Raw genomic sequence first — 18,129 nt, 5'->3', positions numbered from 1 at the left:
GGCACAGGCAATACTAGGCTGTCTTGAAATCTCCTCTGCCAACCTCATTAGAACCTTGAATTTAGCCTAGGGCATATTTTTAGGACAAGGGTGAAAAAAGTAGTCACATTCTTGCCAAAATATTACAAGAATGGTCTCCAGGCCATCTGCTGATGGTCATCCCCTCTGAAGTCTCTCGGGCCTGCATAGTCCAAATGAGCCTTAGCGCTACTGTCTTCCATGTTCCTACAAGGACGGCCCAGTAAGTCCCACTTAAAGGACTCAACCAGTTTTATAGTCCAAAGTCCCTAAGTCTTCCGTATTACTCCAACAAACAGCATGATCAGGCTTGTCGTAGGAATACCTCAGTCCCTAGTACCAACTTCTATCTCACTGTTCTACTGCTGTAAGTAGACACCATCACAAACACAAATATAAAAGAAAGCAATTTAAGTCGGAGGCTTGCTTACAGTTTTGGAGACTTAGTCCATAATCATCATGGCAAGAACCAGATGGGTATGGCACTGGGGCAGTGGGTAAGAGCTTTATACACCGATCCACAGATGGCAGGCAGAGTCTCAGAGACAAGAGAGACGAGCGACAGACACTGGTCCTGGTGTGGGCTTTGGAAATGTCAAAGCACACCCTCAGTGACACAATTCCTCCAACAAGGCCACATTTACCCCAACAAAGCCATACCTCCTAATCCTCTTCAAACAGTTCCTCTCCCTGGCAACTGAACATTCACATATAGGAGCCTACGAAGGCCATTCTCATTCACATCACCATAAGAGGCAAATAGAGCATTGGCAACCTGTCCTAGCATATGGAGGCATGATTTTAGTTTTTTTAGCATGGTTCTATGATGGCCTTAAATGACTATGCTCCCAAGGCTTGGCCTTTTAGAGTTTCACCTGAAAGTTTGGGATTCTCTAAGTCAATGACTTCAAACTGAAAACTGTCTCCTCTTCAGTGAGCAGCTCCTGAAACTTCTCTGCTACTCTATAGCCTTATAGCTGCCATTCTACTTGGAGGCTCCTTCACCCATGGTTCAACCAAGAAGGAGTTCACATGCAGTTCCTGTTTCTCCTCCCTCTGTGGCATGGCCATTACTCAAGGGTTATTTCTAGAAACTCTGGGCACCTAGCATCGTGTCCTTAGGCCATTAAGATTGTGATTTTTTCTATTTGAGTCCAGGGAGAGCTCTGGGAGATTAACTCCATGTTCTTCCCTTATCCAGGGACCAAAACCTCCCCAGGTTCTGATCCTCTATGATTCCACCCTACTTTCTAACTTCCCAGTAGTTCTAACTGTCATCAACAGGAAGATCAACACAACTGAAGCCACTCCCCCCGCCCCGCACCCTCCCCACAGAGCCAGAACCTTAAGGATCACCCCCACATTTCCAGCTGCACACTTTAACACAGTCCATTCTTCAAAATCTTTGTCTTTTTCTGTTGTTGCTTAGGATTTTCTTGCTTGTTTAAGAAATTCATTCCTAACCCAAAGCCATAAACATAATTTGCAGGTTTTATGCTAAAAGTACTTTCCTTAATAGATTTTTATTTTCATGTTTGGAGCTTTTCAACTCCCTTAGAATTAAACTTTTGCACAGAGAGTAAGAAAGAGATCTGGGGCCGGGGTTGTAGCTTATGCTTGTCTAGCATGAAATAGGCCCTGGGTTTGATATGTACCACCAGAAAAACAAAAATAGAAAATTTAAATAAGAAGTAAAACAAAGTAAACTAGAGATTCAACTTTATTCACTTTTCTGGGGAGATAAATCCATTCCCTGAAGCTCCAAACCTTCCTCTGGCCTACCACTTCTCCAATCCTTTCCCATACCCTGCCATAAAGCTAGTCTGGTGAGTAGAAACCACTGTGCTACAGTGCTGCACTTGCCAGAGACATAACTGCAACCTCTTGTGCTTCCCCTGGTAGAGCAGGCTCCTCCATCTATGCTCCAAAATTGCTTTGCCTATTCTTGGTCCTTTAATCTTTCAAATAAACTTTAGAAATTAAATCACATGAAAAACCCTTCTGGAAGAATTAAAATATTAAGCTGGTTTATCCATAAACTTGTATGTTTTTTGACTTCTTCCAATCTCTCGATGTTTTTCTATATTTTTCTCACAAAATTGTACTTTGCTTTTCATGGTATACCTTTCAAATCAAATTACATGCTTAACTTTTCCATCTAATTTATGTAAACTTACCCTTCCAGGTTAAATGAATCTCGTCAAATTATGTACTAAAGTTGGAAAATCAAAATTTAGCTCACAATATACAATCGAACAGACACAGTCCGAATGCTTCCCTTCTGTCGACTGCATGGTTTTGTGTATCACGGGGGAGCAAGAAGATATTTCCCATCCCCCCAGTCTTACCAAGATGCCCCATGGTCCCTGCTTTCCGTGTCCGTGAAATTTGAATCCAAAAACATATCTTTGTAGATTCGGCCAACGAGGCAATACATATCTGAAGCAACTTGCCCTTCACTTTGTACCATGGGGATCATGATGTCAAGAGCTTTTGCTCTGTCTCCAGGGAGATTTCTCCTAAAGTAGAGAGCATTGTTTTTATATAGATCATAAAAGCAATCATAGACCAATTGCCTGTCTCATGTATTGATTTGCATTAGTAAAGTTTGGCAGAATAAAAATAATTTGATTCTGAGATTCCTCTATGGACCCGGTCCTAAGCTTTCTTATCGCGATGTATGTCTACTGGGTCTGTCAAGGATCTCTGGTGAGGTGTGAGTGGTCAAGGTGACCAGAGTCCTGATCTCCCTGCTGCCGATGAACAGGTTCAAGATGGTGGAATTCTACGGAGTGTGCACCCTGCGACCTTGAATGGAGCAGGATCAACTACTGTAAATAAGGAAAAACGCTTGACATTAGTTTTCAATGACCTTTGTTTCAAAAGAGAAAAAAAATAATTGATTCATAGATAATTCCAAAACTCAAATCCACCAAGAGTTGACTGTTTTCTCCACTTGGCTGAGCATCTATGGGTGTGCTCTCATGTAGTTCTTATGATACTGGTCTCGAAGAGACCTCAGGCATGTTAGACAAGCACCCTACCACTGAGCTATATGTCCTATGCGCTATGAGCTATGTCCCTATTTCCTTTTTTCACTTTGGATCTTGAGACAGCAACTCCCTGAGTTATGAGGACTAGCCTTGAACTCCATGTAACTTATTATTAAGTAGTAGGTGTGGATGGTTCTCAGAATCATACTTGACATTTCTCCAATGATGAAAATATTATGCTAAGTGAAAACTAAAGTCACAAAAGGCTGACAACACTTTTGAGAAATATTTAAAATAGAACAATCAATATAGACAGAAGCACAGTGTTTGCCAGGAGCAGGAGGATCTGCCGTGGGGGAAGGGTGACTGCTAATGGGTAGAAGTTTTCCTTATAGGGTGAAAAAATATTCTATAATTTGTGGGAATGACAGCTATGTAACTCAATTAATATATTAAAATTAAAGATAAAGGATATTTTAAATGACTAAGTTATATATGAGATATATTTTAAATAAAATTATTTTTGAAGTTATGAGTATTGTCATATGCTCAACTACTATTTCAATTTTTTTATTCCTAACTTCTATCTTTACTAAACATCTTGAATTTAGATTATTTCTTTATACAAGCATGCTTTCCATTCCATTGTATGTTACTTTTGGAAAGAGAGACGAGGCACACAAAGAAGAATTCTAAGAGATTCCTAGGATTTTTCTCAGTTTGTTTCAAAATACATTTTACTTTAAAAAAAGGGGGGGGGGAGAGTGTATGTGTTTGACAAAGAGCAGGTAAGCTCTGGAGGTCTTATCTACATCTATAAGATGTATAGAGCCGGGTGTGGTCGTGCACGCCTTTAATCCCAGCACTCGGGAGGCAGAGGCAGGCAGATTTCTGAGTTCTGAGTTCGAGGCCAGCCTGGTCTACAAAGTGAGTTCCAGGACAGCCAGGGCTATACTGAGAAACCCTGTCTCGAAAAACCAAAAAAAAAAAAAAAAAAAAAAAAAGATGTATAGGATGTTTAATAAATGAAAGACAAAATGGCTTTCTGTCTACATGGTCTATACTGTTGGTGAAGTTGGCAAGTTCTCCAGTTCTATTGGGTAGGGAAGGAAACACATTGGTTCTATCTGAATGTCATGCTGGCTTTCTAGGACAGCATGTATCCACTGGGAGGCTTCAGGGACAACTACTCAGCCTTTCCAATCTGTAGGGGCCTCAGCTGAAAAGGGAGGGAAATTATGGTGCACAGTGAGTTCTACATGAATTAGATGTCTTTTACTTTTTAAAAAAGGAGCAATTTTCTTCTGCAGCGACTTGCATACTCATCCGTGTTACTGTGAAGGAAAGAGCGATACAGCTAAGTGTTTTGGACTCCTCGGGATGCTGGTTCCATCCACGGTCAGAGCAAGGTTGATGCTCTGTGATAACTGCACCTGGGACGGTGCACAGGGAGCTGGGCTAGGATGTAGGCAGAAGACAGAGTGGGGACCAAGACAGGTTCTGTCAAAAGTGACTCAGACAGAGTCACCGGCAGAGTTCTGGTCATAGCTAATCATGTTCACAGCGGTCCTTGGGAAAACTGTCTCTGGATGAGAAAAACATTCGTGTCCTCAAAACTATCCTCACACTAGAATGAATCAGGATGGGAAGGCCAGATGGTACTGAGGTTGTCTTACGTCCTTGTGAAGTCTCAGTCCAGGTTCCATCAAATATGCATTGAAAATATTTGGAGAAATGTCTATACTGAACATGCACAGATTTCCCCCCCCCCAGACAGGAAAAAAAACCATCTACATAGTATTATATACATAGTATCATATACATAGTATTATATACATAGTATTATATTCTGTTAGATATCATAGTTATCTAGAGATTGCTTTAAATATACAGAGAATGTGTGACTGTCATATGAAATACTATATCATTATATAAGGACTTGAACATCCTTGGATCTGAGTACCTTTAAAAAGAGTTTGGAACGAATTTTTAACAAATGCCCAAGGACAACTGTATTTGCTTAAAAGTAGTATCATATTGATAAAATATTGAACGTTATAAAATAGAAATAGCAAACACAAGCTCTGTCACAGAAAAAAAATTACAAAAAATTATATCTACAAATACCAGGAAAGGCTTTTACTAAAAGAGAGAAAGAGGACATACACGAGGGGGGGGGAGGGGAGAATGGGGGTGGGGAGAGGCTGGTAATAATAACAGTCATCAAAAGACAGAAGTAGGAGGATCAAAAGCTCAGGCTAGCCTGGGATACACAGTGAGACCCTGTCCCTCCAGAAGAACCAGAGAGAAACCAGAAGTCGTGCTTGCAGTACTTCAGTGGCTGAGGTAGACAACAGTGCAACGATATTCTAATTGGGACCTGCTGGGCAGCTATAGGGGACACTGTAAGAGTTGAGTCATCATGTCAGAGCATCCCAGGAGGGGCGGGCTAGCTTACCTGTTCAGTGCAAACGCGTAATGAAACTTCACGTGGTGGTGCGAGGCCAAGTCGAAGGTTGGAAGTTTTTCTAACGTCTCTACCAGCTTCACTATGGAGTCGTAGTCCTTTCAACAAAACAAATAGCACAACAGAATTAAACCCTGAGGAGAAATATCCAACAAGGCAGCCTGGCATCTGACTCTGAGAAAGGGATTAACCACAAAGCTAGAATTGTTGAGGGACACAGAAGATGTATGCACGCACACACACACACACACACACACACACACACACACACACAGAGAGAGAGAGAGAGAGAGAGAGAGAGAAGTCTAGACAAGAAGCCATGAAAGAGTTAAGAGTTGTGATGGGCATACTCAAGTGTGGCTCTTCACAGCTGATGGCTTCCGGTAGGGGTGGGGATGGGGAAGGACTCAGTTTTCTTTAAGGGGCTGGCCACTGAGAGTTAGCCATGTTCCAATGATTATATGGGCCACACAAAATAGACAGTATATATGTTTTTCTTTTTCTTCTTATTTTTTGGGGGGAGGTCACAAGGTTAGGGGGAATGGACCTGGGAGGACTAGCAAGTGAATGATTGTGGTACATTATGTGAAATTCCCAAATAATCAATGAAAGTACTATGTCAGAAAAAAATACTCTGTTGAGACCTTTGAAAACCCTAGAAGCAACAGCTGTGTTTCTCCTAAATTCCTATCACATGGATTAAGCCATGAAAAATAAAGTTACGGTATTGACAAAACCCCAAGAGACAAAACAACTGAACCACAGACACACGACTGTCTCCTTTCACGTAGCTCCTGATCTGCAGGCTTCCATCAAGGATATTGAAAGTTTGAAGGTCATGGAGCAACTGGCTGAAATTCTGTTATAAGTGGCAAGACTATTTCATGTCACAGTAAGTGAGTTTCCTCTAGCCTCAGGCTGCTGTCTGTCACGGTTCTTTATGTACTGAGTCTCTCTCATGGACGAAGTTTTACACAGAGCCTAGCGGCTGGATACAGGAACACGAAGCCAGGAGTTACCTGGATTTCATGATACAACTCTAACACCATGGCCCTCAGGGAGAGTTTACTTGCTGACTCTTAAAAAGCCTAAGACTTGGCAGTACAGTGATGCAGTATGTCCGTGGGTCCACCACTACTTTACAAGGAATCAGTTGCACATATCTTGATCTTGGCCCTCAGTTTCAGTAGCATAATTTCAGGAAGATAGATCCAGAAAGATCTAAGCATCCCTGCTGTTTGCTAAACAAAGTTCTCACTGGCTGACTGACAGGTGTTCCTAAGGCTCATTGAGGAGATCAGCCCTCCAAGAGCGAAGCACGTGAGCAGTTCTTGAGGAACCGTAAATCTGTGTATATCACAGGCCCTGACAGTTACCATCTGCGAGCCCCTTCCGTTCGCCAGGACGTCACAGAGAGGAAAGGTAGCAGTCAGTTCTCTGCAGCAACACAAACCGCTTATTTACCTAGCTGACGTTTCCACACCAGCGTCCCTCCCTCCTCCAGCGTGGTACCTGAGGGTCACTGAGTGTCCTCTCACCTGGATGTCTCTGTAGGAAAGCAACAGGTTGATAACGATGTCTGCTGTCAAAACTTCAATATTGTCTACCCGCTGCCGGATCCTCGCCAGTTCAGCTGCCAACTCTTTACCAGTGTATAGATTCCGAGCTTTCCTGATATCGTTGAGTATAGATTCCCGGAAGTACTGGCTGGTGAAAAAGCAGACATTTCGAAGAGTTAACACTAGAAAACGATTCACTGAAATACAGTACTTTTATGAGGAAAGGCATGACATTTGTCCATGAGTAGTTTCCAGCACATTAAGATATGCTGAATATCCTTGAATATCTGGCATTATTAACAAATTTGGGAGTCCATTTATTTCTTTTAGATTTCTGCCATATTTCAGAAAATATGGCAGAAACTTTATTTTTCATCTTCTAGTTTGAATGCAAATTATCCCAAATAATTTAGATAGGCCCATGATCTGACTCTACTACAACCTTAACTCTCTAGCTCAGTACCATTATCCACTACCATAAACAACTGATTATTCTCTTTTAATAAAATCACACTTGTTGACATATGCTCGTGATCCCAGCACTCAGGAGGCAGAGGCAGATGAATCTCTGAGTACTGAAAGCCCCCCTCCATAAGGAGTTTGAGACCACATAGGGAGTTCCAGGCCAGCCAGAGCTATTGGAATCAAGAAAACTATTTTACATTTCTGACTTCGAGCATGTGTGTGCGCTTCTGTGTGTGCTCAGTCTCGGGTACGGTGGTCTGAGGCCAACTTTACAGGAACCACTCTTCTCCTTGCACCATGTGAATTTCGGGGCCTGAACTAAAGCTGTCAGGATTGGCAGCAAGTGCTGGCTGCTGAGCTATTCCTCTGGTCCATGGATTATTCTTAGCTAAACTATCTTCTTAGCAAATCCTGCCATGTTTTGGCCCTTACACTAATGTTCCTGGACATTTATCCTGATGTAGCCATAACTGACCATGTGTATGTGTGTGTGTGTGTGTGTGTGTATTTCTTTATAAGCATATATATTTATAAATAAGATTATATAAATAAATTTATTTAAAAATAAGTAAAAGGAATATAAATACTTATAAGTATATACATACATAATACATACATACCTTTGTTATTATTATAAAACAATTAAGAGATTGGGGGCCATTTTTATAAACCAAGTGAATGAGGTTTGACTTGTGAACAAAAATGACACATTTTCTCCCCCACTCAGAAGGTACTGCAAGTTGTTCCCTGGCTCTGAAGTAGGAATGTGCGACAAGATACACAACTAAAGAAAGCAGGACAGCACTGTAGGCTAATCGCCCACTGTGGGCACCAAGTGTTACCTGGAACTTGCTTGCGCCACCTTCAAAAGCTGAACAAAACGGTCCACGAGAGGCAAGCAGATGGGCCCCAGCAGGAGCTCGAAGTTAGGCTGCATGAGCTCTGTCAGGCCCTTCATGAAGCTGCTGTCACAGCAGTAGACCTTGTTGTGTGGTGTCACCATGTAGGGGATGAAGGTGTAGTTCCCGGTGCACACCTATGGAGACAGGAGGTACCAGACAGTAGGGAGCTTGCCTAGGTTGGGTTACAGTGACTAAAGTTATTATTTTCAACAATAATTCTGAGTGCAAAGGGAAACAGAAGAGATTCATTTCTTATTGATGACCCATGAAAACAGAATTTTCCAACTTCCTTAATTGTTTACTTCAGTATAATTAGGACTCGCCCATGAGAAAGTATCTTTTATCAGCCGTTAAATATGCATGTGCTGTCACACATTGCTACTAGGATACGTGCTACAACAAGAATGATTTAAGCATAACTTCCAGCCTCCAGGGAATCAGAAATTCAGTCTGGCCCAATAAAAGGAGAGCAAAACCCCGAGAGCTTAGGAGTTTCACTGGGAGTTTAAGAGCTTCCTTGGGAAGGCAGGAGCAAGCCCAGAATAGAGCTGCTTCCTTCCAGGTCCACACTACACTGTCTACCACTCACTAAAACCTGAGACTGTGGCAGCCCTTGCCCTTCTGGCTCTACAGACTCAGATATGCCCGACTCCCTCCTCTGTGCTAGCAAGGAGGTGCCCACACCTCACACCTGCCTGCGTCTCGCAATGGTTTTCCTGTTCCACACTGGCTTCTCTGGTACACCCTGACCTCCACTCTGACCGCCTGCCATCCTCTCTCTACCCGGCTCCCAGACAGTCTTTAACACCAACCTACATGAGCTCCTACAGCTGCACGAAGCCCCACAGGAGAGCCTGCGATGAGGGTGAGGCTCACGCTGCTGTCCACAGGCTCCTGACCCCTGCGCATCCTGCCTTTTGCTAGCTGCGGCCTGTGCCCTCTCCCAGACTCACTAAGACCAGGGTTGGCTGACCTAGCAGTTTCCAGATCATGCCCAATGAAGAGACATTTGTGCCAACAAAAGCACTGTTGGGAGATGACAAAGGGAACCAGACTGTAGATCCCCGGGGTAAGCAAGTCTGACTGCAGTTAGGGCCCAAAGAAGGGACCAGAAGGCAAGCTAAAGACTTTCAACTACATATCCTGAGCAGTGTGGAGTGAGCAGAGGATCCTGGGCAGAGAAGACAAAACAAGAGTGGCTGTGCATGTGGGCATTCTGGGTGGACAACAGGATAGACTGTAAGAACAAGAGCCAAGATTTAAGGAAATGAAGCAGAAAGCTATGTGGCATAACCAGCTCGGGGTTGAGGCAACATGAACCAGTAAGTCGTTATAAGCTCAAGTTCAGCACCCAAAGGGAGAATCAATTGGGTCAGAGAAACAGTTGCATGCTCAGGAAGAAGGAGCTGAAGGTGGGTCCAAGTAGGGCCTCTTTAAAGGAATGGTTTCATTACCAGAAAGCAAGAATGCAGCCTTGCAGCCTCACTGTCAGCAGGATGCTCTCTGAAGAACTGCAGGCAACAGACCCCACCCAGAACCCCACCCATCTCCAGCTAAACTCTGAGAAGACAGAAGAGACTGAAACTTGAAGTGGGCTGGAATGGAACGCTCGCTTGGAAGGAGTATAGATTGCCTTCCAAAGACTGGGAGGGATGTGGGGTGTATGGGAATGTAAACACAGATCAGGGTCTGATTTGAGATAACTGAATGAAATGTCAGGGGCCTCTAAGGGAAACCCAGAAAGTGAAGCATATGCAAAGGTCTGAGCAGTAAGACGGGACACGTGCCTCCTGGACAGCACTAGGAGTCCCGGCCTCGGGCGTACAGGGAGAGCGTGCTCTCTCTTACTGCTCTGCCCTGACTGGCAAGAGCAAACATTAACTCCGTACTTGCACGGAAGAAGGTAAGCGTGGCCTTACTGTCACCACTCAGTGCTTACATAACCACAACACACACAGAAGAGGCTGTTGGTGTCACTTTACAGGCGAGGTGGCATGGAGCTTAGGCCTCGGTGTATTCAAGCTTCTAGCCCAGTGCTTTCTCTGTAGATAGAGCATGTTGTTGCTCGCTGCAAGCATGAGCTTTTATGGCCGGATTTAATTATTTATGAGCATGTTGTGCTTTGAAGCACCTGGGTGTCAGCAGTGAGCAAGAAATGAGACTGACCTGACATCAGAGTATGAGAAGGACTTCCACAGGGGGAGATGTCGGTTTTCAATCAAATCAAGTTGCCCTTCACAAAGTGATAGGGAGGCCAATCAGGAAGACTGAAAAAGAACTTGTTCTTCTAGGATGCTACTCAGATCTCAGAGCAGCACAGCCACCTAACTTAATCCTTTGACTGGAGCCACTGGCCAAGCTGGATGCATATTCTCTCTCTGTCTCTCCGTCTCTCTATCTCTCTGTTCTTCTCTCCTTCCCCCTCACCCTGTCTATGGATGTGTAACATCCTAATGCTCAAAATCTAAAAACCTATACTTGACCATATCCAGAGATATCAATAATGCTGATCTTCCTTTTCAATCCTTAAGAACTATGAGAAAGAACAAAAGTACGTGTGGAGAAGGAGTCAAACACCTGGAAGGAAACGGTCACAGCGTTCAAACACACTGAAGGAAGCGTGCACAAGTCAGGTCACATCCAGTCCCCAGACTGCAGCAGAACCTAAATCAATATCATAAAGCATGAGGCTCCTCTTACCCTTCCTGCCCTTCAGGCTTAGGGAATGCCGCCTCCTTCGGTGGACTTTGATATAATGATGGCCACCATCTCTTCAGCAGGTCATGTGCCCTAATTTCCTAAGACTGTATCTGTTTGATTCTTCGTTTACTTGTCCTGGTACTGTAGCCTTCCCACTATTTGATCTCACACAACACCATAAACACCGCTGTTTTTATTCTCAAGCACTAGTGTGAGTCTCCTTGGTAGGCACCACGCCCAGGTCCGAGCATACCATTCACATTTAATTAATATCAGCTGAATAAAATGTGTTACACAGCACTGAAGCATGGAATGGAAGTGTTCATTTCCTGATGAAATGTGAGAGATAAGAGTTTATAGTGGCCACACTATCCACACTGCAATGCATCTTCCTTGTGGTGAAATCTTAAACCCACCAACTATAATGTTAATCTTGCCATCTCATGTGGAATTATGTAGGTCTTATGTCATATACTATTCTCACTCTGAATTGTAGATGTATACCTGTTTTAGGGTTCTTAAACCAAACTGCCTTATTTCCCAAGATAAAATATTCCACTGACCCACAGGGTCATTCCCATTTCTACAGTAATAGTTCAACATTTTCCATGCAGTCTTTTTACATTTAAAATATTAAGTATCTCTGGTTTTCACATTAATTTAATTCTGTATGAGGGGTTGGCGTTCTGTAATGTGATCTTAAGGAAGGATTTCAGGCTTAGAGAAAGGGCTTGGGGGTTTGGCTCAGTGGTAGAAGACTTGCCTAACAAGTACATGCTCACGAGTTCAGTCTCCAGCACTATTAAAAACAAAACCAAAAAGACAACCTAAGAATTTGTCTGAGTGCCTCAAAATAGAAGATACATGATAGACAAACTGAAACACAGACAATATATACTATATATATTTATATACTATATTCATATATGTATATATCCATGTATATTGACACATAATACTATATACATATATGTACACATCTATGAACTTATATCCATAGATATTGACATATATATGGATAATATATATACACATATATATTTCTTTGTTATATGCCTTGATATTGCCAATTATAGTTCTGTAACATTGAATGTACTGTGAAAGTTTTTTTCTAAAACATTATTATATATTCAAAAAGTAGGTATTAGTGTTATCTTCCATTGTTATAATATTCACTATGATGAGTTAGTTAGAGAACATAATTGTGTTCATACAGACATATGAGAAGCCCTAAAAAGGAATAAAAGAAATGAAAATTGACAATCTGTGCAGATTTAAAAATAGCAGATTAATTAATGGAAAAGAAAAAAGTAAAAAAAAAAATATTGGAAAGTTAAGCCAAATACTCACAGTATTCTTCTGGCAAATAATTTCCTAAAAAATAAGAGAACAATAGTCTTAGCAAGTGTTATAACAAAACCCCATGGCCTTACTAAATATTGTACGCAGGTAAATTTGTGTTAACATTTACATTAGCAATCAGAGGTGTCAGAGGAACACTGTGAAAGCATTAATGTTTGCAGTCTGAAAATTACACACTTAAGTTTCTGCATATGGAAAATGGGTAAGAGAACACAAAAGTGTTATGTGGAGTTCGATAGTAACAACACAAGCATGCACTACCACACAAGCATGCACAACTGCACAAGCATGCAAGCAACACAAGCATGCACAACCACACAAGCATGCACAACCACACAAGCATGCACAACCACACAAGCATGCACAACCACACAAGCATGCACAACCGCACAAGCATGCACAACCGCACAAGCATGCACAACCACACAAGCATGCACAACCACACAAGCATGCACAACCACACAAGCATGCATAACCACACAAGCACACACAACCACACAAGCCCGTACAAATCCCTAAACAGAGTGCCTAAAGCTGACTCTGGAGAGAGCAGATGATGTCCCTAAGCACGGTCTCTCACAGCCTGAGATAATAAGCAGGGCACAGCATGTTAGGGAGCTGCAGGTAATAAAGGGTTTCTTGGCCAATGGCAACCTCACACATAGATAATAAGGGCATTTGACAATAAAGGCGAGTGTAATTTAGATGTTTTTTTCTATGAGACATGTAATGGGATAAATATACCACATGGACACAATTCCTGTTTCCTATATTGTAAGGAATGGGCTCATGAAAATGATTGAGATGTGCAGCTTTCAACACCAAAGTTCTGATTAAGAGGTATCTACCACCACTCCTATCATCACCAGACATTACAATAACTAGAGGCGCTGCGGCGAGAATGCAGAAATGCTGTGGTACACCAGCTTCACTGGCGGTGAGGGAATCATGATTTAGAAAACAGAAAATAAGACTGCGTATTAGGGAAGATGGTGTGTATGTTGTCATGGAAACAGGGAAATGTAAGGCACTTGTGGCTTCTTTCTGGAAAGTCCATCTGGCTGAGGTGTGTGTGTGTGTCGGGGGGGGGGGGGCAGCCAGATCCAGCAAGGTGAGAGCAGAGACACAGAGCCCAGCAGAGTGGCTGGCATCCGGATGCTAAACGGACACAGGGGAGCACAAAGCACTAGCTAGGCAGGCTCACGCCTCTAATCCCAGCACTCAGGAGGCAAATTCAGGAGATGTGCCATACATTTGGGCTAGCCTGAGATACACAGCAGGTTCCTGGGCATCCTGGCTATGAGTTAGGACTTAGTTTCAAACAAACAAGCAGTTTTACATTTTTAAAAGGACATTTGTCTGTGTGAACATGTAGGCACATACACATCCTGTTATGGTTTGAGGTGAAATGGCCCCTATGAGCTCCTGTGTTTGAAAACTTGGTCATTGAGGGTGTACTTGTTTCAAGAGGCCATGGAACCTTTAGGAGACAGGGACTAGATGGATGAAGTAAATCATTGGAAAGTGAGTCTCGGGGGCCACATTCCACTCTACTTCTCTCTGGCATCTATCCTCCCACCTACCTGTCCATCTGTCTGTCTACTATCCTCCTCATCACATCTATCTTCATCATCATCCTTACCTACCTACCTACCTGCTTATCTATTTTTCTAACCATCTCTGCATTTGCTGCTGTGAGAATTCCCAGCCCCACACTCCTACCACCATGAACTAACTTCAGCATCGATAGGTCATCCTCTCAAATCACAAGCTTACATAAGGTCCTTCCTCCCAATTTGCTTCTTGTTAGACACTTCATCACAGCAATAAAAGCATGAACAACTAAAAGGCAGAAGAAAGATACAGATGGTGCGAGCTACGGTTTCTCTGAGATTGCTATTCTTATAGAATTGGAGGTCAGCTACAAGGGTGGGCCAGAAGCTGAGCTGTGCAATAGAGAGGAAACTGCAAAGGCTATGCCTGGGGGTGGGTGGGTAGTCTGCCTAGAGACAGATGGAAGATAGAGGCTCACAAAAACTATCAATAAATGCTACCTCTGGAAACCAAGAAAGACAGTTTGCTTCGAGCCATATATAGAAGAGAGAATCAAAGGAGTATTTGGGGGAAAAAAAAAAAGCTTCAATACAATCACTGAGCTAAAGCAAAAAAGTTCATTTTGACCCAGAAATAAGAAGAGAATGTTATTTTGGGCCTTCGTGGAGAAAACCTTTGAGCAACAGAGAACCGTGTTGCGCAACCACTTACTGGTCAAGTGTAGTTTGTTTCTTTGTCTTTTGGGACAGGATCTTGATGTAACCCAAACTTGTCTCAAATTCACTATATAGCCAAGGATGACCTTGAGCTTCTGATCCTCCTGCCTCTACTCCTGGAGCGGAGCGTGCTACCACCCCCAGTTTGTGTGGTGCTTCTTATATGTTGGGCACGCTCTCACTCTACCACCTGAGCTACACTCCTAGCCCCTTCAAGAGTCTTCAAGCTGAGAGATTTTGGAACACGTTGGTATGTAGGAGGAATGGCGGTAGCCATCTCTGCATAAATGTCGGGGGGGGGGGGCGTGAAGCCACGAAGGCAACTCCGCAACTCTGGCATGAGGAACCAATTGAACACTGCCTGAGAGACTAAGGAATGACGACACAGACAATGCCAGCCAATCAGAAACTGCTGCTTGGGAGAGATGCTTGCTTGGGACCAATGGGGCGCATGAGTGGAGGGTATAATGCCCCGCCCCCCCACCCCACCCCGCCCGAGGATTAATAAAGGAGCTTGTGGCAGTGTATCCCAGTTTGCTGCAGTGCTCTCACAGCTCCTGGAGTCTGAGCAATGGATTCCCAGCCACCTCCCCTCCAACCCCCGAGGGCAAGTAAGGTCAGTCAACAGATGGTCCAGGGAACAAGCCGCAATGGTACATTGAAAGGCAGAGGCAGGGAACACTTTAACCTAGAAATGGTTGAGTGAACCATGGTACATCCTCACTTCCCTAAAACAGGAGTCCCTTCTCTGTTTGGTACACCATCCACAGAAATGGAAGGAGCAGGGGAGAGGAGTGATAGATAGGGACTACGGATAAGCCGAGGCTCTGTGGAACATCACTTCAGCCTCTGGGGGCTGGAGCCAATGTGCTGCTGTCTTCCTGCAGAGCGGCTCTTACATGTCTTCTGCAGTCATTTCACACCACGCAAGCACTGTCATAAACCATGAACTACATAATGAGCCAAAGACCGTAGGACTCTAAATAGTACACCCCTCGGTTAATTTCTTAACCCCGAGGAAATCTTTTCTATCTGATCCAGAAAGTGAGAATCTAACTTGTTTGCCTCACAAGATCACACATTAAAACGAAGTGACATAAATGTGTGGTTACCTCAAAGCCATGTGCAATGTGGGGTATTAATCACACCAAAGCAAGCGACTTGTATCAGGTCTGGGAACTCGGTGCATCTGTGTTGTTCATGGTTAGGAATAACACAATGTGAGAAATGTTTAACCTTCACTTAAAAAAAAAAAATCTAGTTCGAAACTCAAGTTCTATTACACCAAAGCTAGAAAGCAATCATAAAACACATTCAATGTTCCCTCTTCTTTCCCCCCTCTTCTCCCCTCCTCTTCTTCCTCCTCTTCTTTTTCCCTATTACTTTTTTTCATGTTTAAAACATCTCTTGGTGGGAAAACTCTGCTGTTGGCAGGTGCACTCTTTCTGTTGGGTCTCATGAGATGAGTGACGTCTGAGCCCCACAGCACTGACAACTTTTCTTTTCTCTTTTCTTTTCTTTTCTTTTCTTTTCTTTTCTTTTCTTTTCTTTTCTTTCCTTTCCTTTCCTTTCCTTTCCTTTCCTTTTCTTTCTTTCTTTCTTTCTTTCTTTCTTTTTCTTTTTTTCGAGACAGGGTTTCTCTGTATAGCCCTGGCTGTTCTGGAACTCACTTTGTAGACCAGGCTGGCCTCAAACTCAGAAATCCGCCTGCCTCTGCCTCCCGAGTGCTGGAATTAAAGGCGAGCGCCACCATGCCCTGCTTCTGACAGCCTTTTAACACCAACTTCACATTGTACTGTGTTGCTATTTCCAGCTTTCTTCCTTCTGCCACCAACTACCTCTTCTAGTAACACTTAATTAAACCAAATTATTCTGGTGAACATTTCTATAGTGTGTGTGTGTGTGTGTGTGTGTGTGTGTGTGTGTGTGTGTGTATATATATATATATAGTTAAAAAGTTGTAGGTGTGATGATTTTTCAGTACAGAGAGTCACACTTGACATAGGAAATTGCTGGTAATTTCAAAGATGAGGGACCCAAAGAAGATGACGGATTAAACTGCCATGACAATGAGATTCTACGGGAAGGACCATAATATAACGAACAAGGTGGTTTGCTCTGCCTTTCCTGCCCTTTAAGGTATTTGCATTCACATCCTCTATCTGGAGTCTCTCCAAATGATGACAGTGACTGGTGTGGCACCTTCCAGTCCCTGTGAAGCCTGCCTTTTCTTTTCCCTTTGACAAGTGGCAACCAGAGGCTAGATGGAGTGGGTGGGCAGGTGGAGTGGGAGTGGATGTTATGCGAGTTTGTTTAATTCACTCTACAGCTAATGCCTTACAAGATGCAACACTGCTGATTTCCTATCGTTTTAAGATCCTTTGAGAAAAATATCTGTAAGGCCCTGGTACACCCATGGTCTCTCTGCTCCTCCCCCAAATTGCCTCCTTCCCCAGTTTGAGAAGGAATGATTACAGCTCAGATGAAAGTAATTCTGAGGGCTGGAGGGATGGCTCAGTGGTTAAGAGTACCAGCTGCTCTCCCAGAGGTCCTAAGTTCAATTCCCAGCAACCACATGGTAGCTCACAACCATCTCTAATAGGATTTGATGCCCTCTTCGGGTGTGTCTAAAGACAGCTACAGTGTACTCACATAAAATAAACAAATAAATCTTAAAAAAAAAAAGAAATAAGTAAAATGACATCCATCATAAGTATATGTCATAGAGAACTTTCTGTGATATCCACTGTAAGTGTATGGGATAAAGGGCTTCCTGTGGCATAGGAAGTGTATGGGATGGAGTACTTCCTGTGACATTGTAAGTATATGGGATATAGAGCTTGACCCAGACCAGATCCAAATGCAAATTTTAAAACTGCTGATTCTAGATAGTAGCTGGTGAACATGTTAGAATTCATCTGAAGGGGCCACAGGCAGTGCTATTTAAAGGGGTGGAGCCTGTGCTTCCAGCTCACTAATTGCAAGAGGATTTTATAGGGTCACATTTTAACTGACTTTTAAATGAGTGTTTTGTACCCCCGCCCCAACCAAGTTGAAATATTTAAAGTGCTGGGGGAAATCCATTAGTAATCTAAGAGTTCTATACTTCGAAAAAATAAAATTTAATAACTGATTTTTAAAGTAAATTCCAGAAAGGCAAAGCTTTAAGAGAAGTGAGAAGCACTGCAGGACTACAGAGGAGGGGGAGGGAGAAGTGTGCACTGCAGGGCTGCAGAGGAGGGGGAGGGAGAAGTGTGCACTGCAGGGCTGCAGAGGAGGGGGAGGGAGAAGTGTGCACTGCAGGACTACAGAGGAGGGGCAGGGAGAAGTGTGCACTGCAGAGGAAGGGGAGGGAGAAGTGTGCACTGCAGGGCTGCAGAGGAAGGGGAGGGA

General features: G+C 43.2%; 1 protein-coding gene across 1 annotated transcript in view; it reads right to left on the bottom strand.

The window, feature by feature from the left end:
- Map3k5 (mitogen-activated protein kinase kinase kinase 5) overlaps nucleotides 1–18,129 on the bottom strand; it is a 197,370-nt gene that overhangs the window by 110,701 nt on the left and 68,540 nt on the right. Inside the window, exons 3-7 of the mRNA XM_021220921.2 lie at nucleotides 12,455–12,478; nucleotides 8,345–8,538; nucleotides 7,017–7,185; nucleotides 5,470–5,576; nucleotides 2,367–2,537 (exon numbers count right to left, since the gene is read on the bottom strand). Coding sequence (XP_021076580.1) covers nucleotides 2,367–2,537; nucleotides 5,470–5,576; nucleotides 7,017–7,185; nucleotides 8,345–8,538; nucleotides 12,455–12,478 — 665 coding nt within the window. The remainder of the gene's footprint in view (nucleotides 1–2,366; nucleotides 2,538–5,469; nucleotides 5,577–7,016; nucleotides 7,186–8,344; nucleotides 8,539–12,454; nucleotides 12,479–18,129) is intronic.

Source organism: Mus pahari, chromosome 21 (assembly GCF_900095145.1).
Source record: "Mus pahari chromosome 21, PAHARI_EIJ_v1.1, whole genome shotgun sequence".
Classification (NCBI taxonomy): Eukaryota; Metazoa; Chordata; class Mammalia; order Rodentia; family Muridae; genus Mus; species Mus pahari.
This window is presented reverse-complemented; position numbering and strand designations above follow the sequence as displayed.